Raw genomic sequence first — 20,710 nt, 5'->3', positions numbered from 1 at the left:
TTTTGCCAGCTTAACGCAATTACAAGTGTGCAATGGGACCTAAACATTTTCAAGCAAATTTTGTGTTCTAAAAGCCACTGGGTGCTCCTTTATGTTTGGGCCCTGTCGTTTGTCAAGACATAAGATTGAGGCTACAATGGGAGTATTTCTGAAGACAGGAGAAATGGGGTGATGCATTTTGGGGTGTACTTCTTCATTTTCTTCTTTGTAGAAAAAAAACTGTCTTTAAATTGATACTGTTGTGTAAAAATGATTTTTTTTTTTAATTTTATATTTTTCACCTTCTTAGCAATAATTTCTTTAAAAGACTAGGGCGTCAAAAAACAAATTACACCCGTAGATGAATACGTTAAGGGGTCTAGTTTTCAAAATGGGGTCACTTTTGGGGGGTTCTATTATTTTGACTATAATTCTCTGCAAACTTGGCTTGTTGCGGGAAAAAAATATGTACTTCAAAAATTTTAAAATTTAATGTTAAAATGGTAAGTCTCCTAAAAAAAAGTAAAGATGTGGAAATATATTTCTGATAAAAATATTGAATGGTATTTATGTATGTATGTGAGATATTGCCAATAGCAAAATATGCCAATTTTTAAAAATTTTCATAGATTTTTAATTTAAAAAATAGATATGCATATTTTATTTGTTAAATTTTACCTTCTAAGTAAAGTACAATATGTGATGAGAAAACAATGTCAGAATTATTTTGATGTGCAAGTTATTCTCTGCTAAAGTGACACGTGGCTTGGTCACTAAGGGGTTAAAATATGCCAATTCACGTGGATGGCAGTTTTATTATGTCTCCCATAGGACTGTACTGAAATGCAAATCTCTTCCTTTTGTTTTTCTCTTTTATTTTTGTTACTGATAACTATTTTTGTTAATGATGCTAGAGATTCCTTAATTTACTTAATCAATTACCCAGGCTCCTGGCCTGTGATTCAAAAGTTGTCATCATTGTTTAACCTACACAAACGCAAAAACTGCCCATACGGCAGTGGCTGTTTTACATGTATTGGATGATAACTGCCATTTCATAGTAAGGAGTTAGTTGCGGTTGTTTTCATAAATTCACTGGTGTGCACAGTGCTCTGCTTTATGCTCACATCTACTGCAAGTGTTTATCCCCAAATACGCTGGTAAAAAACATTAATCCTAACCTTTCCATTTGCCCCTACAGCAGTTTACGACTACATATGTTGGGTAACACATATTGAACCCTCTCCAGCTCAGCTATGTCTTAGTTTGCTGTCTACAAAAATTCCTAGGTCCTTTTCCATGTCAGTGTTACCCAGTGTTTTACCATTTAGTATGTACTGGTGACTTGCATTTTTCCTTCTAGGGTTGTCACGATACCAAAATTTTGATTTTGATACCACGCGAAAAAAACAAAACGATTTTACTTTTTTTTTTTTATATGAACTTCCAGCCCATACTAGAACAGTCCTATCCTATTTTTTGGTGGGGACAAGGTGACTAAAAATGTCGAATTGCATGGTTTTAATATTTTTTTTTTCTGTTACGGCGTTCACAGCATAGAAAATATTTAATATTTTAATAGTTTGCACTTTTTGGGGCGTGGTGATATATTGTTTGTAAATTGTATATGTAAAATTGGGAAAGGGGGGGCGATTTTAAACTTTTAGTATTTTAGTGTTTTTTAACTTTTTTTTTGCATTTTATTTACTATTAGCCCCCTTGGGGGGTTGAGCCCTTGCCCTATTCACCCTAATAGATCTCTGTTAGGGTTAATAGGACTTCACACTCTCCCCGCTGCCCTGTGCATAGTACACACAGCAGCAGGGAGCTTACCATGGCCAGCCAGGACTTCAGTGGCATCATGGCTGCCATGGTAACCGATCAGAGCCCCGCTATTACACTGCTTGGGCTCCGATCGGAACTGCCACTGCTCCACCAATAAAGAGGGTAGGAGGGGACCCTGTTGCCACTGCCACCAATGAATATAACAATGGGGAGGGGGGGTGGGCGCCTGTGGCCACTGCGCCACTACTGATACTAATATTCGTGGGGGGCACACTGCCGCACCTGAGGGGTTAATTGTCGCTGTTTGACAGATCGCATGGCCTGTTATTGAGGCCGGGTATGTGATACCGCTGCCTATACTTGAATTAATGTGTTTTGCATTCATTGGTGGTCACAGCCCCTCCCCTCCTACCTGGTTTCTCCCTATTGGTGCAATTCTAATTCCTTCCCATGTGCATAACTTTTCATTTCAGTTAAACCCCATCTACCATTTCTCTGCCCAAGCCTGCAATCTATCCAGATCCATCTATAGCAGTATACTCTTCAGTTCTCTTTTGTGTTAAGGGTGTTCCTCTGGATAGGTCATCAGTATCTGATCGGTGTGGGTCTGGCACCCTGGACCCCCGCTGGTCAGCTGTTTGAAGTGCTGTGGCCTTCTCAGTGCACAGTGCCGTACATTGTACAGCTGTTTTACTTGGTATCACAGCTCAGTTCCATTCATTTCTACAGGGCTGAGCTTCGCCTAGGCCATGTGACTGATGGACGTGCCAATAGCAGGACGCGACGGGAACGAGCCTTGCGAGTGATGTTAGGGAGGCTTGTTCCCATCATGGCCTGCTATTGGCTGCCCCACACAACGTTGGCTGATGCCGGCATCAGAAGCAAGAAGTGTGTCAGGGAGCGAGGTAAGTACAATCTGTGTGAGGGGCTGGGCATTTGGGGGACATTATAGGCCTTGGTTAACCCCCTTTAAATGTTAAAAATATCACATTTTCTATAAATTTGTACGGTAAGGCATATCAACTCAAATTTACTGTTATCATGAAGTACAAAGTGTCATGAGAAAGCAGTCTCAGAATCGTTGGGCCTCATTCACACGACCGTAGTGCCGCTGTGCCCATATTGCGGACCGCATTGCCTTCATTGGGTCTGTAAGGTACAGCAAAAGATATATTATATCCCCCTCTAAATGATTTCAGTTATTTTTTTTTCAATGGAATTGTACAAATTATGGGTCATAATAAAGGTGGAAATAAACCTGAAATAATTTGTCTTAGTCTGATTTATAATTATTTTTAAAAAACAAATTTGGGGGTACCTGACAAAAGCCTGGCATTTTAATAGGGGAGTCTAGACTGCTTCTCATATTACTCAATGCCCCATATAATTATACTTAATGCACTTTTTTGTCACTTTTAAGTCTTTTAATGTGTTTAATTCATATTTTTGCAGAGGACATGAGCATGTTGGGAGCTCGCCTCATCTACAGTTCTGCCAAGCGAGCAGGTATGGTTGTAATGTCACTGTGTCTTAACCGCATAACAGCTTTGTCACAACATCATGTTGACAGCATGAATCTACTATAGCCAATCACTAGCCTCAGTGCTGTACACTTTAAAGGGGTTCTCTGGTTATTAGGAAAAAGAAAATACCTAAATATTACGCCATTACAAATATATTTCCAAATATATTTAATTAGTTATAATAGCTCGTTTTGTCTAGGGAGCAATGATTATGAGAAATAAAATGGTCGATGTACACACAAAACATGTCCTAATCGCATAGGACAAGTCACTTCAGAACCCTGAGCCAAAGAGCTACCTTATCCTCCTCTCCTACTTGGTTAGGGATTATAGTCTTCTATACAGATGATAAACTCTTCAGATGAATCTCTGTTAGAATGGAGTTCATGCGGAGACATGAAGTATAGACAGGGCAGACAGGACAGATTGTGGTAATGTGGGGCTATGGTAATGGAGACAAGTGCATACAAGTGCTACTGTTCATTAGCCACATCCCCATCTCCTCTCTGTACTTGATGTCTCCTCATGGACTCCACTCCTATAGAGCAGTGATGCTCCCAAGATGCCCTGCTTGCTTGGCTGCTCTCAGAACTCTATAGAAATAAATGGAGCATGCTGGGAGTCGTAGTTTCACCACAGCTGGAGTGCCAAGGTTAGCCATCACTGCTAGAGATTCAGTTAATGATCACATTAAACTGTATTCTCGATCATAATACCTGACAAGTAGGAGAGGAGGATGAGGCAGCTCTTTAGCGCAGTGTTGTGAAGTAACTTGTCCTGCTGTGTGATTAGGACATGTTTTGTGTGTACTAATAGGACGGCAGCCATTTTATTTCCCCTGGTTGCTCTTTAGACAAAATGAGCCATTATAATTAACGAAAGGTAAATTGTTGTGTAGACGTACCCTAAATTACAAGTTATCCTTAATCTTTTCCCACAAAACTATGTATCAATTTGCCCAGCCCCCTCTGCTCTACAAGATGTTGCCGGCAGGTTGCATTGCATTTTGTGGTGACAGGTACCCTTTAAAGGGGTTGTCCGGGTTCAGAGCTGAACCCGGACATGCCCTTCTTTTCACCCAGGCAGCCCCCCTGAGGCTAGCATTGGAGCATCTCGTGCTCTGTGCCCTGCACTAAATCGCGCAGTGCAAGGTCTCTTGTTTTCAATAACACACTGCCAGGTGGAAACTTCCGCCCGGTAGTGTGTTCGGTGACGTTACAGGCTCTGATGGGCGGGCTTTAGCGCTGCCCTAGCCGTTTTACTGGCTAGGGCAGCGCTAAATTCCGCCCATCAGTGCCGGTGACGTCACCAGGCTTCCTGGCAGCCCTATGGAGAGCCCCGGTAAGTCACCAGATCTCCAAAAAATGCCTTTGCCCTGTGCAATTTAGCACAGGGCAAAGGAGCGCATCGGAGCATGAACTGCTCCGATGCTCAAGTCAGGGGGGCTGTCGGCATTTAGATCCATTTGCAGAGTACATTAACGAGGAGGAAAAAAAGCCAGAGAATAGGCAGGATAAAGACTAACCACGTGTTATCCTATGGGGTTGAAAAGTGTCAATCCCTGCCCTGTGTTCTGCAGTGGACTAACATTATGCAGCATAAATAATGTGTGGCAGCTTTTAATGTCTGCATTAATTTAGATGGGGGATATAATCTGCATCAAAACTCACAAATCCTAATCAGCGCAGAAAAATCTGCGCCTAAATCCACTTTCAAATCCAAAGCATTGTAAAGATAAACGCAGCAAATTTTCTGGAGGATTTTTCCACCAAGTGTAAAGGCATCCATAAAGAAGATAAGGATAGTCTTGGCCTGGAGGCCACTGTTATACAGTATCTCACAAAAGTGAGTACACCCCTCACATTTTTGCGATTAACACCAAATTTAACACACCTGCTCCCCATTCACACCTGAGACCTTGTAACGGGAAGTAAAATGGATAGTGGTGTACTCACTTTTGTTGCCATAGGTTTAGACATGTAGGTTTAGGCTGTATTAAGTTATTTTGAGGGCACACCAAATTTGCACAGTTATACAAACATTACACTGATAACTTTATATTGTATCAGTGTCATAGTTTCTGTGTTGTCCCATGAAAAGATATAATAAAATATTTACAAAAATGTGAATCGTATACTCACTTTTGTGAGATACTGTATATCTTAATCCACCTGTGGTTAGCCATATTTGTATTGTAGGATGCACTTAAAGCAGAAAATTGCACTTTAACCCCTTCCCAACCAGCGAGGTACATGGACGGCTAAAGTCGGGTCTTAAAAACAGTGAGCATATGCCATTTTTAAACAGCGGACACCCGGGGCTAGTGTCTGCAATCGACAATAACACTGATTGCAGACGTTTAACCATTGAGATGCTGTCGTCAATTGTGAGACCTGAACAGCTCCCCCCTCACTGCAATCGGAAAAGCAGTTTATTGTTTGCGATCGTAGTGAAGAGCCACTGCATTTTGGATGATCTTTATATGGAGGTAGTGATGACACTTGAATCGGTGTATTCCCCTACCTTTATAGAGTCTTTGATAGATGGGGTGAATATGTTCTACTTATTGCAATTCTTTTTTCTTCTGTTTTCCTTTTTCAGGTCTCCCATGTATTCAGACACTGATCAGACCTTTTAGCCTGACACCTCAGGTGCATTCATTCAGTAAGTTACAGACCTGATTAAATTTTTTACTGCATTCCTTGAATTTAATTGTAGTATTTAATGTAGGTTCCTGTCCTAAAGAGATTGTCTTGTCGTTGGCGGACAGGCACAATTGATTTTGTACAAAATGTTTGCCAAGAATCTCAAATTATAACATAGCATTAGTATGTTTTCTATAGAGTATGGCACTATTGTATATACTTGATTATTTATGCTTGCAAAGTGCTGTTGCATTGTGTTTATTTTTACTTTTGTGCTTTTAGCCATGGCAACGTGCCCCTGCGCATATGGGTATGCTGACTAACCCCTATTTATTTATTTATTTTTCCCATGACTGCACCCATGCGTGATGGACCTTCCATCCAGGGCAGAAAACCTTAGGATATAAAAAAAAGTTCACACCCCCACCACACCTCAGTTCAGGTTTCCTGTCCTCCGCATAGTAGGTTCTGGTGAACCTACCTCCGAAGTTCACACCAAGATGGCTGTGGAGTGTCCAGGTTTTAGCCCGTGGGTGACCTTTCCTTTGGCGGCGTAAGTCTCTTTTTGGGAGCCGCTTGTCCAGCCTGCTGTTCCTCCTCCTCTCCTCCCAGTGTCCCCTATGTTGGGAGCTGCCGTGGCCAGGTGGCTCTGGTTTGATCACAGCGAGGAGGATCATCAAAGATAGCCGCGGTGTCCGTGCGCTGTGTGTGGGCATGCGCAGTCGGAACGGCGTCATGATGCCGACAGCGCAGGTCCACGCCAGATCAAATTGAGGACGTATGTGTTCTGGGCTTTACTACAGTAGGGGAGAGTGCCTGGTGCGGTGTATATAAATGGGCAGTGGAGGACAGCAGCCAGTCAGTTTTCTTGTACACAGTGCTGTGCAGGCTTATTCCTACTAAGAATGTCTGAGATAGGAGATGCGGTCCGTGCTGACCCCATTGAGCCCTCTAGACCATCCAGCCCGGTACTTTGTCCTTAGGAGTGGGGGACAGTTACCAAGATGGTGAGAATTATTTTATTTCTCTTGCATTGCTGATTGGATTCTTTGTGGCTATTTATTGTAGGTGACTAGAATTCATAAAAAAAAAACACTGTAAAGATTAAGCACAGAGTGTTCTATCTGTAAAAGTATGCTGCCTTCTTCCCATCTGAAACCAATATGTCAATCCTATATTGAGAAATTAGTGTTGGAAGAGTCTCAATCTACAGTGAGGAACAGAAGTATTTGATTTTGCAAGTTCTCCCACTTAGAAATCATAGAGGGGTCTGAAATTCCCACTTTGAAAGACAGAATAAAAAATAGGGGTGCACCGAAATTCCGGCAGCCGAAAATATCGGCCGAAAATGCACCTAATCCATTTCGGCCGATATTTGTACATATCTGCAGAAAATAGCGGGGAGGGACTGGGAGGAGGAGCTGGGGGCCGGTGCGTTCACTGTGCTCCGGCCCCCAACTCCAGTAGTTATAAAAAGTGTGCAATTAATACGGATTCTATTCATGAGGCCCCCTCTACATCCTACTCACAGGGCTGTTATCTTAATGCTGGCCGGCCGGGCAGACGAGCGGCAGCGTCACGACTGACGTCATGTGCCCGGCCTACTTTCTGAATGAAGGAGGCGGCGCAGGCATGTGACGTCAGTTGTGACGCTGCCGCTCGTCTGCCTGGCCGGCCAGCATTAAGATAACAGCCCTGTGAGTAGGATGTAGAGGGGGCCTCATGAATAGAATCCGTATTAATTGCACACTTTTTATAACTACTGGAGCTGGGGGCCGGAGCACAGTGAAAGCACCGGCCCCTAGCTCCTCCTCCCAGTCCCTCCCCGCTATTTTCTAATAATTGTACAATGGGGGGGGGGGGGGTCTGTGGATGGCACTGTTATGGGGGGGGGTCTGTGGATGGCACTGTTATGGGGGGGGGGGTCTGTGGATGGCACTGTTATGGGGTGGGTGGGGGTCTGTGGATGGCACTGTTATGAGGTGGGGGGTCTGTGGATGGCACTGTTATGGGGTGGGGGGTCTTTTAAAAGTATTTGGGCAAAAAGGCAGTTTCGGTTTCGGTCAAGGGGTATCCTGAATTTTTGGTTTCGGTTTCGGACCAGAATTGTATGATTTTTAAAGAATTAATTTGTCTTGCTCTGCTGAACATAAGTATTTGATCACCTGAGAAACAGCAAGAATTCTGGCTCTCAAAGACATGTTACTGTGTCCACCTCTACTTCACTCATTAATCTAACTTAGTAGCACCTGTCTGAGCTCTTTAACCCCTTAAGGACCCTGCCATATTTCACCCTAAGGACCAGGCCATTTTTTTGCAAATCTGACCTTTATGTGGTGATAACTTTAAAACGCTTTTACTTATCCAGGCCATTCTGAGATTGTTTTCTCGTCACGTATTGTACTTCATTGCAGTGGTAGTAAAATTTAGTTTAAAAAAATAAGTTTTATTTATAAAAAAATGCAAAAATTGCTAATTTGCTCATTTTTGAAAATGTTGGCAAAATGTATATTTCTCTACTTTTATAATAGATAGGAATACCTCCAAAAATAGTTATTACTTTACATTCTCCATATGTCTACTTCATGTTTGGATCATTTTGTGAATGCCATTTTATTTTTTGGGAACGTTAGAAGGCTTAGAAGTTTAGAAGCAAATCTTGAAATTTTTCAGAAAAAAACACTTTTTCACGACCAGTTCAGGTCTGAAGTCGCTTTGTGAGTCTTGCATAATAGAAACCACCAAAAAATGACCCAATTTTACAAACTACACCCCTCAAGGTATTCAAAACTGATTTTACAAACTTTGTTAACCCTTTAGGTGTTCTACTAGAATTAATGGAAAATGGAGATAAAATTTGACTTTTTGGGCAGATTTTCCATTTGAATCCATTGTTTCCAGTTACAAAGCAAGGGTTAACAGCCAAATAAAACTCAATATTTATGGCCCTGATTCTGTAGTTTACAGAAACACCCCATATGTGGTCGTCAACTTCTGTACGGGCACACGGCAGGGCGCAGAAGGAAAGGAATGCCATACGGTTTTTTGGAAAGCAGATTTCACTGGTATAATTTTAAGTTAACAATGTCCCATTTGAAGACCCATGATGCACTCCTAGAGTAGAAACTCCAAAAAAGTGACCCCATTTTAGAAACGACACCCCTCAAGATATACAAAACTGATTTTACAAACTTTATTAACCCTTTAGGTGTTCCACAAGAATTAATGGAAAATAAAGATGAAATTTCTGAATTTAACCTTTTTGGCACATTTTCCATTTGAATCCATTTTTTCCAGTTACAAAGCAAGGGTTAACAGCCAAACAAAACTTAATATTTATGGCTATGATTCTGTAGTTTACAGAAACACCCCATATATGGTCGTAAACTGCTGTACGGGCACACTGCACAACGCAGAAGGAAAGGAATGCCATACGGTTTTTGGAAGGCAGATTTTGCTGGACTGATTTTTATTTTTTGACACCATGTCCCATTTGAAGCCCCCCTGATGCACCCCTAGAGTAGAAACTCCAAAAAAGTGACCCCATTTTGGAAACTACGGGATAAGGTGGCAGTTTTGTTGTTACTATTTTAGGGTACATATGATTTTTGGTTGCTCTACATTACACTTTTTGTGATGCAGGGTAACAAGAAGTAGCTGCTTTGGCACCGTTTTTTATTTTTTGTTATTTGCAACATTCATCTGACAGGTTAGATCATGTGGTATTTTTATAGAAGAGCAGGTTGTCACGGACGCGACAATACCAAATATGACATTTTTTGGGGTTGTTTGTTTGTTTTTCATATAACAAAGCATTAAAAAAAAAAACATTCTGAAAGCCATAGTTTTATTTATTTTTTTTACACCATTTTTTTTTTTTTTTTTTCGGTGTTCACCTGAGGGGTTAGGTCATGTGGTATTTTTATAAAACTGGTCGTTCCGGACGCGGCGATAGCTAATATGTATACTTTTCTTTTCATTTATTTAAGTTTTACACAATAATATCAATATTTTTTAAACAACAAAAAAACTATGTTTTAGTGTCTCCATATTTTGAGCCATAGTTGTTTTTTTTTTTTTTTGGGGGAGGGGGGGTGCGATTTGTTTTAGGTAGGGGCTCATTTTTTGCTGGATGAGGTGATGGCTGTGCTGTGCAACCAATGAATATAGTTTAAAGGGCTTCTGTCACCCCACTAAACTTTTTTTTTTTTTTGGGTACTTGTAATTCCTATACTGCGATATAGCTATACATTATGTTATTAATCATTTCCGTTCAGTAGATAATGCAAAAAACATACTTTTATAATATGCAAATTACCTGTCTACCAGCAAGTAGTACGGCTACTTGCTGGTAGCAGCCGCAAAAAAACGCCCCCTCCTCCTGTTGTTGACAGGGCCAGCAGCGATCTCCTCCTCCGGCTTGCCCTGTCTGCATTTCAAAAATCGTGCGCCTGTAATTTGCATATTATAAAAGTAAGTTTTTTGCATTATCTACTGAACAAAAATGATTAATAACATAATGTATAGATATATTGCAGTATAGGGATTATAAGTACCCCCCCAAAAAAAAGAATTTTGTGGGGTGACAGAAGCCCTTTAATACAATGAATATATACTTAATACAAACGCAGGCTGCGCTGCTGGTGCCGGCCATATCCCATACCCGGCACCCAGCCTCTATGACTGCGCGCTGCTATCTGCCGCTATTAACCCCTCAGGTGAGAGTTAGGTATGCGGGAGGGATACCGGACAGCGGCAGCCATTAGCAAGTGGCGAGGTGATCATCAGTCATCTCGCCACTTGCTAATGTTAAGTATGTAAAGGGTTAATAGGAACCCCGCACTGGTCAAGACACTAAATAGCCAGTGAACCATTTATCTCTTTCAAAAGTCCTGCTTAGTAGGAGGGGAGGTTATCTCCTCCTACTAAGCACGGACTATTGAAAGAGATATGGTTTACTGGCTTTTTAGTGTCTTGACCAGCGTGGGGCTCCTATTAACCCTTTTCTTCCCTTATTAAGAATTTTTGTGAGCCCAGGCAGGGAGCTCACACGGAGCACCAGCAGCGGCCCCCTGAGTATTATCAGGGTCGCAAAGACATAAGGAGTAGCCTTTACCAGCGGCAGCGCAGGGGTGACTGTGAATTGTTTGTAGAATGTTAAGTATATGCTGAAAAACTTCTCAAGCTAACCTGTTCTGTGGAGCAGTCGGCATGGAGCCGTCGGCACAGTCCCTGTTTTCATAACTGAAGAGCAAGCTGCTGCTGTGTTCAGTGCGGGAAAATGGGGGTGGTGTGAGAGGAGCAGCCAATGGCAGGGCAGTCCACGGATAATACTATGACTAACTGGCAGCCTCCTCACTAATAACAGAGCTCTGTACTGTGTGGAGCTACGTTATTGGATTGCTGTCTGTCTGCTGTATGAAATCCTGTTCTTCTTAAAGCGGCAGAGCAGCGGAGGGTCTACAAAGTCTTGTCGCCATTTTGCAATTCTAAGTCGCATTGGTGACCAAAATGGTCGCCATCTGGAGCCCTGTACTATTTTGCTGGGAATACGCCTTTTTGATCGCTTGATGTTGCACTTTTTGTTATGTAAGGTGACAAAAAATGGCTTTTTTAGCACAGCCTTTATTTAAAAAAATTACGGTGTTCACCTGAGTGGTTAGGTCATGTGATATGTTTTATATAGCTGATCTATACGGACGCGGCGATACCTAATATTTCAACTTGGAAATGGCCCTTTTTTTTTTTTTTTTTCCTGGGTAGAACTTTCATTTTAATAACTTTTTTTTTGCACTTTATTATTTGTCCCACTCTGGGACTTTAACATTACTTTAACATTACATAACATTACACTAAGTCTTACACTGTAAGATGCTAACAGTTGCCTAGAAGACCCAGCCTGGAGACTGGGCCTCTTAGGCCACCGTACATGCCGGGTCCCAAGCCTTGGAATGGCTTGGGGCTGCCATGGCAACAGAGTCCCTGCCACAGCAGCGCCGGGACCCGATGGATGAGGTGAGGGAGCGTGAACCCTCCCATATGCCGCGGTCAGCGCTAACCGCGGTATATGAGGGGTTAATCCACTGGTGTCTGAATCGTCACCAATGCTGGTGGATGCAGCAGGGATCTGGCTGTCAGTAACAGCCGGATCTCTGCTGCTGAGGGGAGAGGGGGAGGACCGCAGGACGTGAATGCTCGCCCTGGGGCACTAAATACTGGCCCTTTTAGGACGAGCATTCTCGTCTTGGGTCCTTAACGTGTTAAAGATCCCTGTCCACCCCACAGTCAGACGCCAACTACTACCATGGGCAAGACCAAAGGGCTGTCAAAAGATAGCAGAGACAAAATTGTGGACCTCCACAAGGCTGGAAAGGGTTACTGGGAAATTGCCAAGCAACTTGGTCAAAATAGATCAACTGTTGGAGCAATTGTTAGAAAATGGAAAAGGATAAAGAGGACTGTCAGTCTCCCTCGGACTAGGGCTCCATGCAAGATCTCATTTTGTGGGGTATCACTGATGATAAGAAAGGTGAGGAATCAGCCCAGAACTACAAGGGAGGAGCTGGTCAATGACATGGAGAGCTGTGACCACAGTTTCAAAAATCACTGTCGATAGAACACTTTCGCCATCATGGTTTCAAATCATGCATTGCATAGAAAGTTCCCCTGCTCAAGTCATCACAGGCCCGTCTGAAGTTTGCTAATGACCATCTGGATGATCCAGAGGAGGCACGGGAGAAAGTCATGTGGTCAGATGAGACCAAAGTAATACTTTTTGGTCTAAACTTCACTCGTTGTGTTTGGAGGAAAAAGAAGGATAAGTTGCATCTCAAGAACACCATCCCTACTGTGAAGTATGGGGGTGGTAACATCATGCTTTGGGAGTGCTTTTCTGTGAAGGGGACAGGACGACTGCACTGTATTAACCACCTCAGCTTAAACACCCTTAATGACCAGACCACTTTTTACAATTCTGCACTACACTACTTTCACGGTTTATTGCTCGGTCATACAACTTACCACCCAAATGAATTTTACCTCCTTTTCTTCTCACTAATAGAGCTTTCATTTGGTAATATTTCATTGCTGCTGACATTTTTACTTTTTTTGTTATTAATTGAAATGTAACGAAATTTTTGCAAAAAAATGCAGTTTTTCACTTTCAGTTGTAAAATTTTTCAAAAAAACGACATATATATCTATATATATATATCTATATACATTTTTCTCTAAATTTATTGTTCTACATGTCTTTGATAAAAATAATGTTTTGGGTAAAAGTTGTAGCGTTTACAAACTATGGTACAAAAATGTGAATTTCCGCTTTTTGAAGCAGCTCTGACTTTCTGAGCACCTATCATGTTTCCTGAGGTTCTACAATGCCCAGACAGTAGAAAACCCCCACAAATAACCCCATTTCGGAAAGTAGACACCCTAAGGTATTCGCTGATGGGCATAGTGAGTCCATAGAACTTTTTATTTTTTTGTCACAGCAGAAAATGATGAATTTTTATTTTTTTTTTTCGTTACAAAGTCTCATATTCCACTAATTTGTGACAAAAAATAAAAACTTCCATGAACTCACTATGCCCATCATGAAATACCTTGGGGTGTCTTCTTTCCAAAATTGCGTCACTTGTGGGGTAGTTATACTGCCCTGGCATTTTAGGGGCCCTAATGTGTGGGAAGTAGTTTGAAATCAAAATGTGTAAAAGAAAAAATGCCCTGTGAAATCCGAAATGTGCTCTTTGAAATGTGGGCACATTTGGGGTGTCTTTTTACATATACCCATGCTGGGTGAGAGAAATATCTCGGCAAAAGAGAACTTTCCCATTTTTTTTTTGTTTTTATACAAAGTTGGCATTTGACCAAGATATTTATCTCACCCAGCATGGGTATATGTAAAATGACACCCCAAAACACATTCCCCAACTTCTCCTGAGTACGGCGATACCACATGTGTGACACTTTTTTGCAGCCTAGGTGGACAAAGGGGCCCACATTCAAAAGAGCACCTTTAGGATTTCACAGGCCATTTATTACAGATTTTGATTTCAAACTACTTCTCACGCATTAGGGCCCCTAAAATGCCAGGGCAGTATAACTACCCCACAATTGACCCCATTTTGTTAAGAAGACACCCCAAGGTATTTCGTGGTATAAACTTTATTTAACTTTTTGAATAGAACGTTAACTTTTTTGCTTACCGGGACAATGCGCAAATCGCCCAAACATGTTGCGAAGTACATTATGCACTTTGTCCCAGGTGAAAGGAGAGGTTTGCAGCAGCTCTGTGTGAATGGGCCCTAATAGCCCTGTGTGCCTGTCCTGTGAGATGCAATCCCTATGCTCAGTTTACCTGTGTCTGGTATTTCCGGAAATACTCCCCTAAGCATAGGGCAGGGTGGTCAGGGCAGTCAGGACAGAAATATTGGGTGTCACACCTTATTCCACTCCTGCTACAGACATGACATTTTTTTCGGGGTGGCGGTCGGTTTGAGGTACCAGCAACGACATTGGCGAAATGTCACTCGTGTAGACGGCTCACTACACTGGTGAATGGGGCCACGGAACCTCCTGGATACAGGAGGTTCTCGATGATCTCTTCCTGAAATTTGAGGAAGGATCCTGTTCTCCCAGCCTTACTGTAGAGAACTAAACTATTATATACAGCCAATTGAATTAAATATACAGACACCTTCTTATACCAGCGTCTGGTCCTGCGGGAAAGTAGATAAGGAGCCAACATCTGGTCATTGAAGTCCACCCCTCCCATGAGCGAATTATAGTCGTGGACACAGAGGGGCTTTTCAATGACACTGGTTGCTCGTTCAATTTGGATTGTCGTGTCTGCGTGAATGGAGGAGAGCATGTAAATGTCACGCTTGTCTCTCCATTTCACCGCGAGCAGTTCTTGGTTACACAAGGCTGCCCTCTCCCCCTTGCAAGACGGGTGGTAATGAGCCATTGGGGGAAGCCCCGGCGACTAGGTCGCGCGGTGCCACAGCAGCCAATCTGTTCTAGGAACAAATGCCTGAAGAGGGGCACACTTGTGTAGAAATTGTCCACATAAAGATGGTACCCATTGCCAAATAAGGGTGACACCAAGTCCCAGACTGTCTTCCCATTGCTCCCAGGTAGTCAGGGCAACCGACCGGCTCCAGGGTCTGATCTATACCCTCAAAGATCCGAAATTTGTGGGTATAGCCTGTGGCCCTTTCACAGAGCTTATACAATTTGACCCCATACCGGGCGTGCTTGCTTGGGATGTATTGTTTGAAGCCAAGGCGCCCGGTAAAATGTATCAGGGACTCGTCTACGCAGATGTTTTGCTCAGGGGTATACAAATCTGCAAATTTCTGGTTGAAGTGGTCTATGAGGGACCGAATTTTGTGGAGCCGGTCAAAAGCTGGGTGGCCTCTGGGAGGGGAGGTGCTGTTGTCGCTAAAGTGCAGGAAACGCAGGATGGTCTCAAATCGTGTCCTGGACATGGCAGCAGAGAACATGGGCATGTGATGAATTGGGTTTGTGGACCAATATGACCGCAATTCATGCTTTTTGGTTAAGCCCATGTTGCGGAGAAGGCCCAGAAAAATGTTAAATTCGGAAACTTGGACGGGTTTCCACCGGAAAGACTAGGCATACTAGCTTCCCAGGTTGGCGGCTATAAATTCAGTGGCATATCAGTTTGTTTCTGCCACAACTAAGTCCAAGAGCTCCGCAGTCAAGAACAGCTAAAAAAAAAACAGTGCTGAACCGTTCTGAGCTGTCTCAACCCGAACTCCAGACTGGGCGGTGAAAGGGGGAACTACTGGTGCGGCTGAAGTTGGGGACTGCCAATCAGGGTTTGCCAACACCTCAGGGACTCTAGGGGCTCTACGGCCTGTCTGTACGGTGGCTGCGACGGGGGAACTAATGCACGTGCCACTGTACCAGCTTCAACTGCCCTTCTGGTGCTCGCCACTTCACCATGTTGTACGGCAGTGCTCGTACTAGGTCCAGGATGGGCTGCGCAGCTGGTGTATGCCTCACCACGTAATCCGACAGCGCCAGCCCCACTCTGCTGCCCTTGACGCGGATCCTGCGCAACCTGTGGTCTAGCAACACGGGGCCGGGTACGCCTGGTGGTATCGGGGACCTCAACCTCCTCGTCCGAACTTTGGGTCAGACTGCCACTGCTTTCTACAGGTTCATATTCTGACCCGCTGGATTTGTGAGGGTTCCTATTCCTCATCTGACTGGGTCAGAAGCCTGTAGGCCTCTTCAGAAGAATACCCCTTGTTTGCCATTTGGTCAACTAAATTTAGGGGGTATTCCCTGATACTACCCAAGAAAAAAAAGCAACCCTTTCTTACAAATGGGAGGCTAGCGAAGTACTGGAGGCTGCTGTGATTGATAAAAAAAATATCAAAACTGATTTTTTTTTTATTGCTGCAGCGCTTGTAGTGATAAAAAAAGAGAAAAAATATTTTTGTCACTGGGGCGGGCGTGGGTGAACGCACGTTTGGGCGACCGATCAGGCCTGATCGGGCAAACACTGCGGTGACACTAATACTATTATAGATCTAACTGTGATCAGTTCTGATCACTTACAGATACTATAAAAGTACAAATGCTGATTAGCGATACGCTATTCAGCGAATCGGTGATTGCGGTGTGGTGGGCTGGGTGCTACACGATCGCTAACTACCTAACCAAGGGGCCTAAACTGTCCCAAAAATTTCAGTCAATACCAGTGGAAAAAAAAAATGTGACAGTTTACACTGATCACTTGTTTCCCTTTCACTAGGTGATTGGCAGGGGCAATCAAGGGGTTAATTGGGGTGATGGAGGGTGATCTGGGGGCTAAGTGTAGTGTTGGGTGTACTCACTGTGAACTTTGCTCCTCTGCTGGAACCAATCGACGAAAAGGACCAGCAGAGGAGAAGAGAAGCCCTTTAACACCTTATATTTATAAATATAAAGTGTTAACTGGCTTCGGATTCGATTTTTGGAAAATCATCAGCCTGCCAGCAACGATCATTGGATGGCAGGCTGATGAAGAAATTGTGCTTTAACTTTTGCCGGCCCGCGATGCGCGGGCCGGCTTTGCCTGAAATCTCGCGTCTCGCGACATGACGCACTGGCGCGTCCACTCGGAATAACAGGGCCGCCGCAAAGACGCAATCCTGCGTACGGCGGTCCTGTAATGGTTAAGGAGAGGATGAATGGGGCCATTTATTGTGAGATTTTGAGCAGCAACCTTCTGCCCTTAGTCAGAGCATTGAAAATGGTTCGTGGCTGGGTCTTCTAACATGACAACGACCCAAAGCACACAGCCAGGATAACCAAGGAGTGGCTCCGTAAGAAGAATATCAAGGTTCTGGAGTGGCCTAGCCAGTCTCCAGACCTAAATCCAATAGAACATTTTTGGAGGGAGCTGAAACTCTGTGTTGATCAGCGACAGCCCCGAAACCTACCAGATCTAGAGCAGATCTGTGTGGAGGAGTGTGCCAAAATCCCTGTTGCAGTGTGTGCAATCCTGGTCAAGAACTACAGGAAACGTTTGACCTCTGTAATTGCAAACAAAGGCTTCTGTACCAAATATTAACACTGATTTTCTCAAGTGTTCATATACTTTTGTTCAGCAGTGCAATACAATGTGGTTTCCTGAATTTATATATATATATATATATTTTTGCAAAATCTCAGGGTGTTCAAATTCTTCTGTTCCTCACTGTATTTTAAAAAGTATCAAAGCTCTGGTAAAATCGGAGGTTAAAACTTCTCTTAAACCCTTAAAGGTTTTCTGTCACCTGAAAAATGGGTATTAAGCTGGCTGACATTAGCGATGTGCTAATGTCAGCTGAACATAACTATATTAGTGCCATCTCAGTGCCTGCCGCCGCTATTGAGAAAAAATTAATTGACATGTCCAGGGCAGCGCTGGTCTCCTCTCACCGGCCGTAAATCTTGCGCCGTTCAGCAGGCGCAGTGAGGGAAGTACGCTCGGCGGCTGTTGACTTCCTCACTGCGCCTGTGCTGAATACTGAACGGCGCAAGATTTACACTGCAGACATGGCTGGCGGGAGGAGAGCAGCGCTGCCCAGGCCCTGTCAATCAAGAGAAGAAGAGCGTTAAAAGAGGTGGGCAAACTGAGCCTCTAGGAGCAGGTACAACACCCCCCTCTGCTCCTAAAGGCTAATTAGCATGTTATTAGTAGCTCTTCTCTGAACTCTCTCCAAAGTATCAATATTCTTCTGGAGATATGGTCTCCAGTACTGCGCACAATACTCCAAATGAGGTCTCACTAGTGCTCTGTAGAGCGGCATGAGCACCTCCCTCTTTCTACTGGTAATGCCTCTCCCTATACACCCAAGCATTTCCTGCTGCTCTATGACATTGTCTGCCTACCTTTTTAAGTCTTCTGAAATAATGACCCCCTAAATCCCTTTCCTCAGATACTGAGGTTAGGACTGTTTCACTGATTTTATCTTCTGCTCTTGTTTTTTTTTTTTTTTTTTTGTGCCCCAGGTGCATTATCTTCCACTTATCAACATTATATTTTAGTTGCCAGATTTTTGACCATTCCTCTAGTTTTCCTAAATCCTTTTCCATTTGGTGTATCCCTCCAGGAACATCAACCCTTTTACAAACCTTTGTGTCATCAGCAATAAGACACCTTAACGTCGAGGCCTTCTGCAATTTCGCCGATAAAGATATTAAACAATATGGGTCCCAGGACAGATTTCTGAGGTACCCCATTGGTAACAAGACCATGGTCTGAATATACTCCATTGACTAAAACCCTCTGTCTGTCCCTCAGCCACTGCCTAATAGATTCAACAATATGGGAGTCCAAGCCCAAAGACTGCAATTTATTGATAAGCCTTCTATGTGGGACGGTATTAAAAGCATTACTAAAGTCTAGATATTTGATGTCTACTGCACCTCCGCCATCTATTTTTTTTAGTCACCCAATCAATAAGATTAGTTTGACATGATCTCCCTGAAGTAAACCTATGCTGTTTTTAATCTTTCAATCCATGGGATTTTAGATGTTCCACAATCCTCTCCTTAAGTATGGTTTCCATTAATTTCCCCACTCTTGATGTTTGGCTTACTAGCCTATAGTTGCCCGATTCCTCCCTACTACCTTTCTTGTGAATGGGCACAACATGTGCTAATTTCCAATCTTCTGGGACGACTCCTGTTACCAGTAATTGGTTAAATAAATTTGTTAATGGTTTTGCTAGTTCACCGCTAAGCTCTTTTAATAGCTTTGGGTGTATCCAATCAGGCCCCTGTGACTTATTTGTATTAATTTTTAGACAGCTGACTTAGAAACTCTTCCTCTGTAAAGATGCATGCATCAAAAGATTCATTAGTCTTCCTTCCTAACTGAGGTCCTTTTCCTTCATTTTCCTTTGAAAAAACTGAACAGAAGTATTCATTGAGGCTGGGTTCACACGCACTGCAAAACGCTCAACAAGGAGAAAACAATGCTTGCCTATCGGCATGGTTCTCACCTGGCCTTTTTTTACAGCGCGTACGATCGCGCTGTAAAACGCCCGACGCCCCAAGAAGTACATGAGCTTCTTTGGGGCGTCTTGTCGCGCGTTCCCGTACATAGACTTTCGGGAACGCGCGACAATGGGCGTTCGCTTGTCTCTGTATGCGCGATTGCAAACGCCAGTACAATCGCGCATACAGAGCGCTCCTTTCAGAACGCTCAGGTCTGAACCCAGCGTGAGGCAGTCAGCTAGTTCTTTATCTTCTTCCATATACCTTCCTCCTTCCTTTTTGTTTTTAATTTGTTAATTCCTTGTTTTAGTTTCCTTTTTTTCATTTAAGTATTTGAAGAATATCTGATCGCCTTTTTTCACTGACTGAGCTAATTTCTCTTCTGCCTGTGCTTTAGAAGCCCTTATAAATTGTTTGGCCTCTCTCTGCCTAATCTTATAAATTTGCCTGTCATCCTCGTGTGTTTTTTTTTTTTTTTCTTATAATTACTAAATGCTATCTTTTTAGAAAAGTCTGTTTTTTTTATCTAAAACTTTTGTTTTTGTGTGGTGTGACTCAGTCACTGTACTTATAGTAAACCACACTGACTGGTGATCACTAGATCCCAAGCTTTCCCCTACAGTAATATCAGATACCAAATTCCCATTTGCGAATACTAAATCTAAAATGGCCTTGTTCCAGGTTGGCTCCTCAACTACTTGCTGTAGAGATAATCCCAGTAAGGAATTTAGAATATCTGTACTCCTGGCAGACCTAGCTATTTTGGTTTTCCAGTTTACATCAAGAATATTAAAGTCTCCCATAATGATAACTTCCCCTTTCAATGTCATTTTAGCTATTTCCTCAACTAGTAGATCATCTAATTCTTTGACTTGGCTAGGTGGTCTATATCACACCTACACTAGTTACCTTATGATTATCAATCTTCAAGGTGACCCAAACTGACTCTAAATTGGTCTCACTAACGTGTATTAACTTAGATTTTATGCTATCTTTCACATACAGGGCCACCCCTCCCCCTTTCTTGCCAGGATTCACAGGCTTTTTTAGATTAATCAAGTTTTTATTGAAGTTTTCAGGTTAAACTTTACAGAATAACAAAGCCCCAAATAGGAGCGCCATGACAATTTATGACAGTATTGGTATAATAAGTCAAGACAGCAAGCACTTACATAGATCGCACAGTCCTATCAAATTTATTCCGTCCTGTCATAATTTGTTGTTCAGATTGTCAACAAAGCGTGACCAACAAAAAAGAGAAAGAAAGAGGAGAAA

At 42.9% G+C, this 20,710-nt stretch overlaps 1 protein-coding gene across 1 annotated transcript in view; it reads left to right on the top strand.

Moving 5' to 3' along the window:
- Window positions 1-20,710, top strand: part of NDUFS8 (NADH:ubiquinone oxidoreductase core subunit S8) — a 137,393-nt gene that overhangs the window by 35,314 nt on the left and 81,369 nt on the right. Inside the window, exons 2-3 of the mRNA XM_044297959.1 lie at window positions 3,217-3,270; window positions 5,889-5,951. Coding sequence (XP_044153894.1) covers window positions 3,222-3,270; window positions 5,889-5,951 — 112 coding nt within the window. The 5' untranslated portion in view covers window positions 3,217-3,221. The remainder of the gene's footprint in view (window positions 1-3,216; window positions 3,271-5,888; window positions 5,952-20,710) is intronic.

The sequence above is a fragment of the Bufo gargarizans genome, chromosome 6, assembly GCF_014858855.1.
Source record: "Bufo gargarizans isolate SCDJY-AF-19 chromosome 6, ASM1485885v1, whole genome shotgun sequence".
In the NCBI taxonomy this organism is placed as follows: domain Eukaryota; kingdom Metazoa; phylum Chordata; class Amphibia; order Anura; family Bufonidae; genus Bufo; species Bufo gargarizans.
Note: the sequence above shows the minus strand (reverse complement) of the source record. Positions and strands in the feature narration are given on the sequence as shown.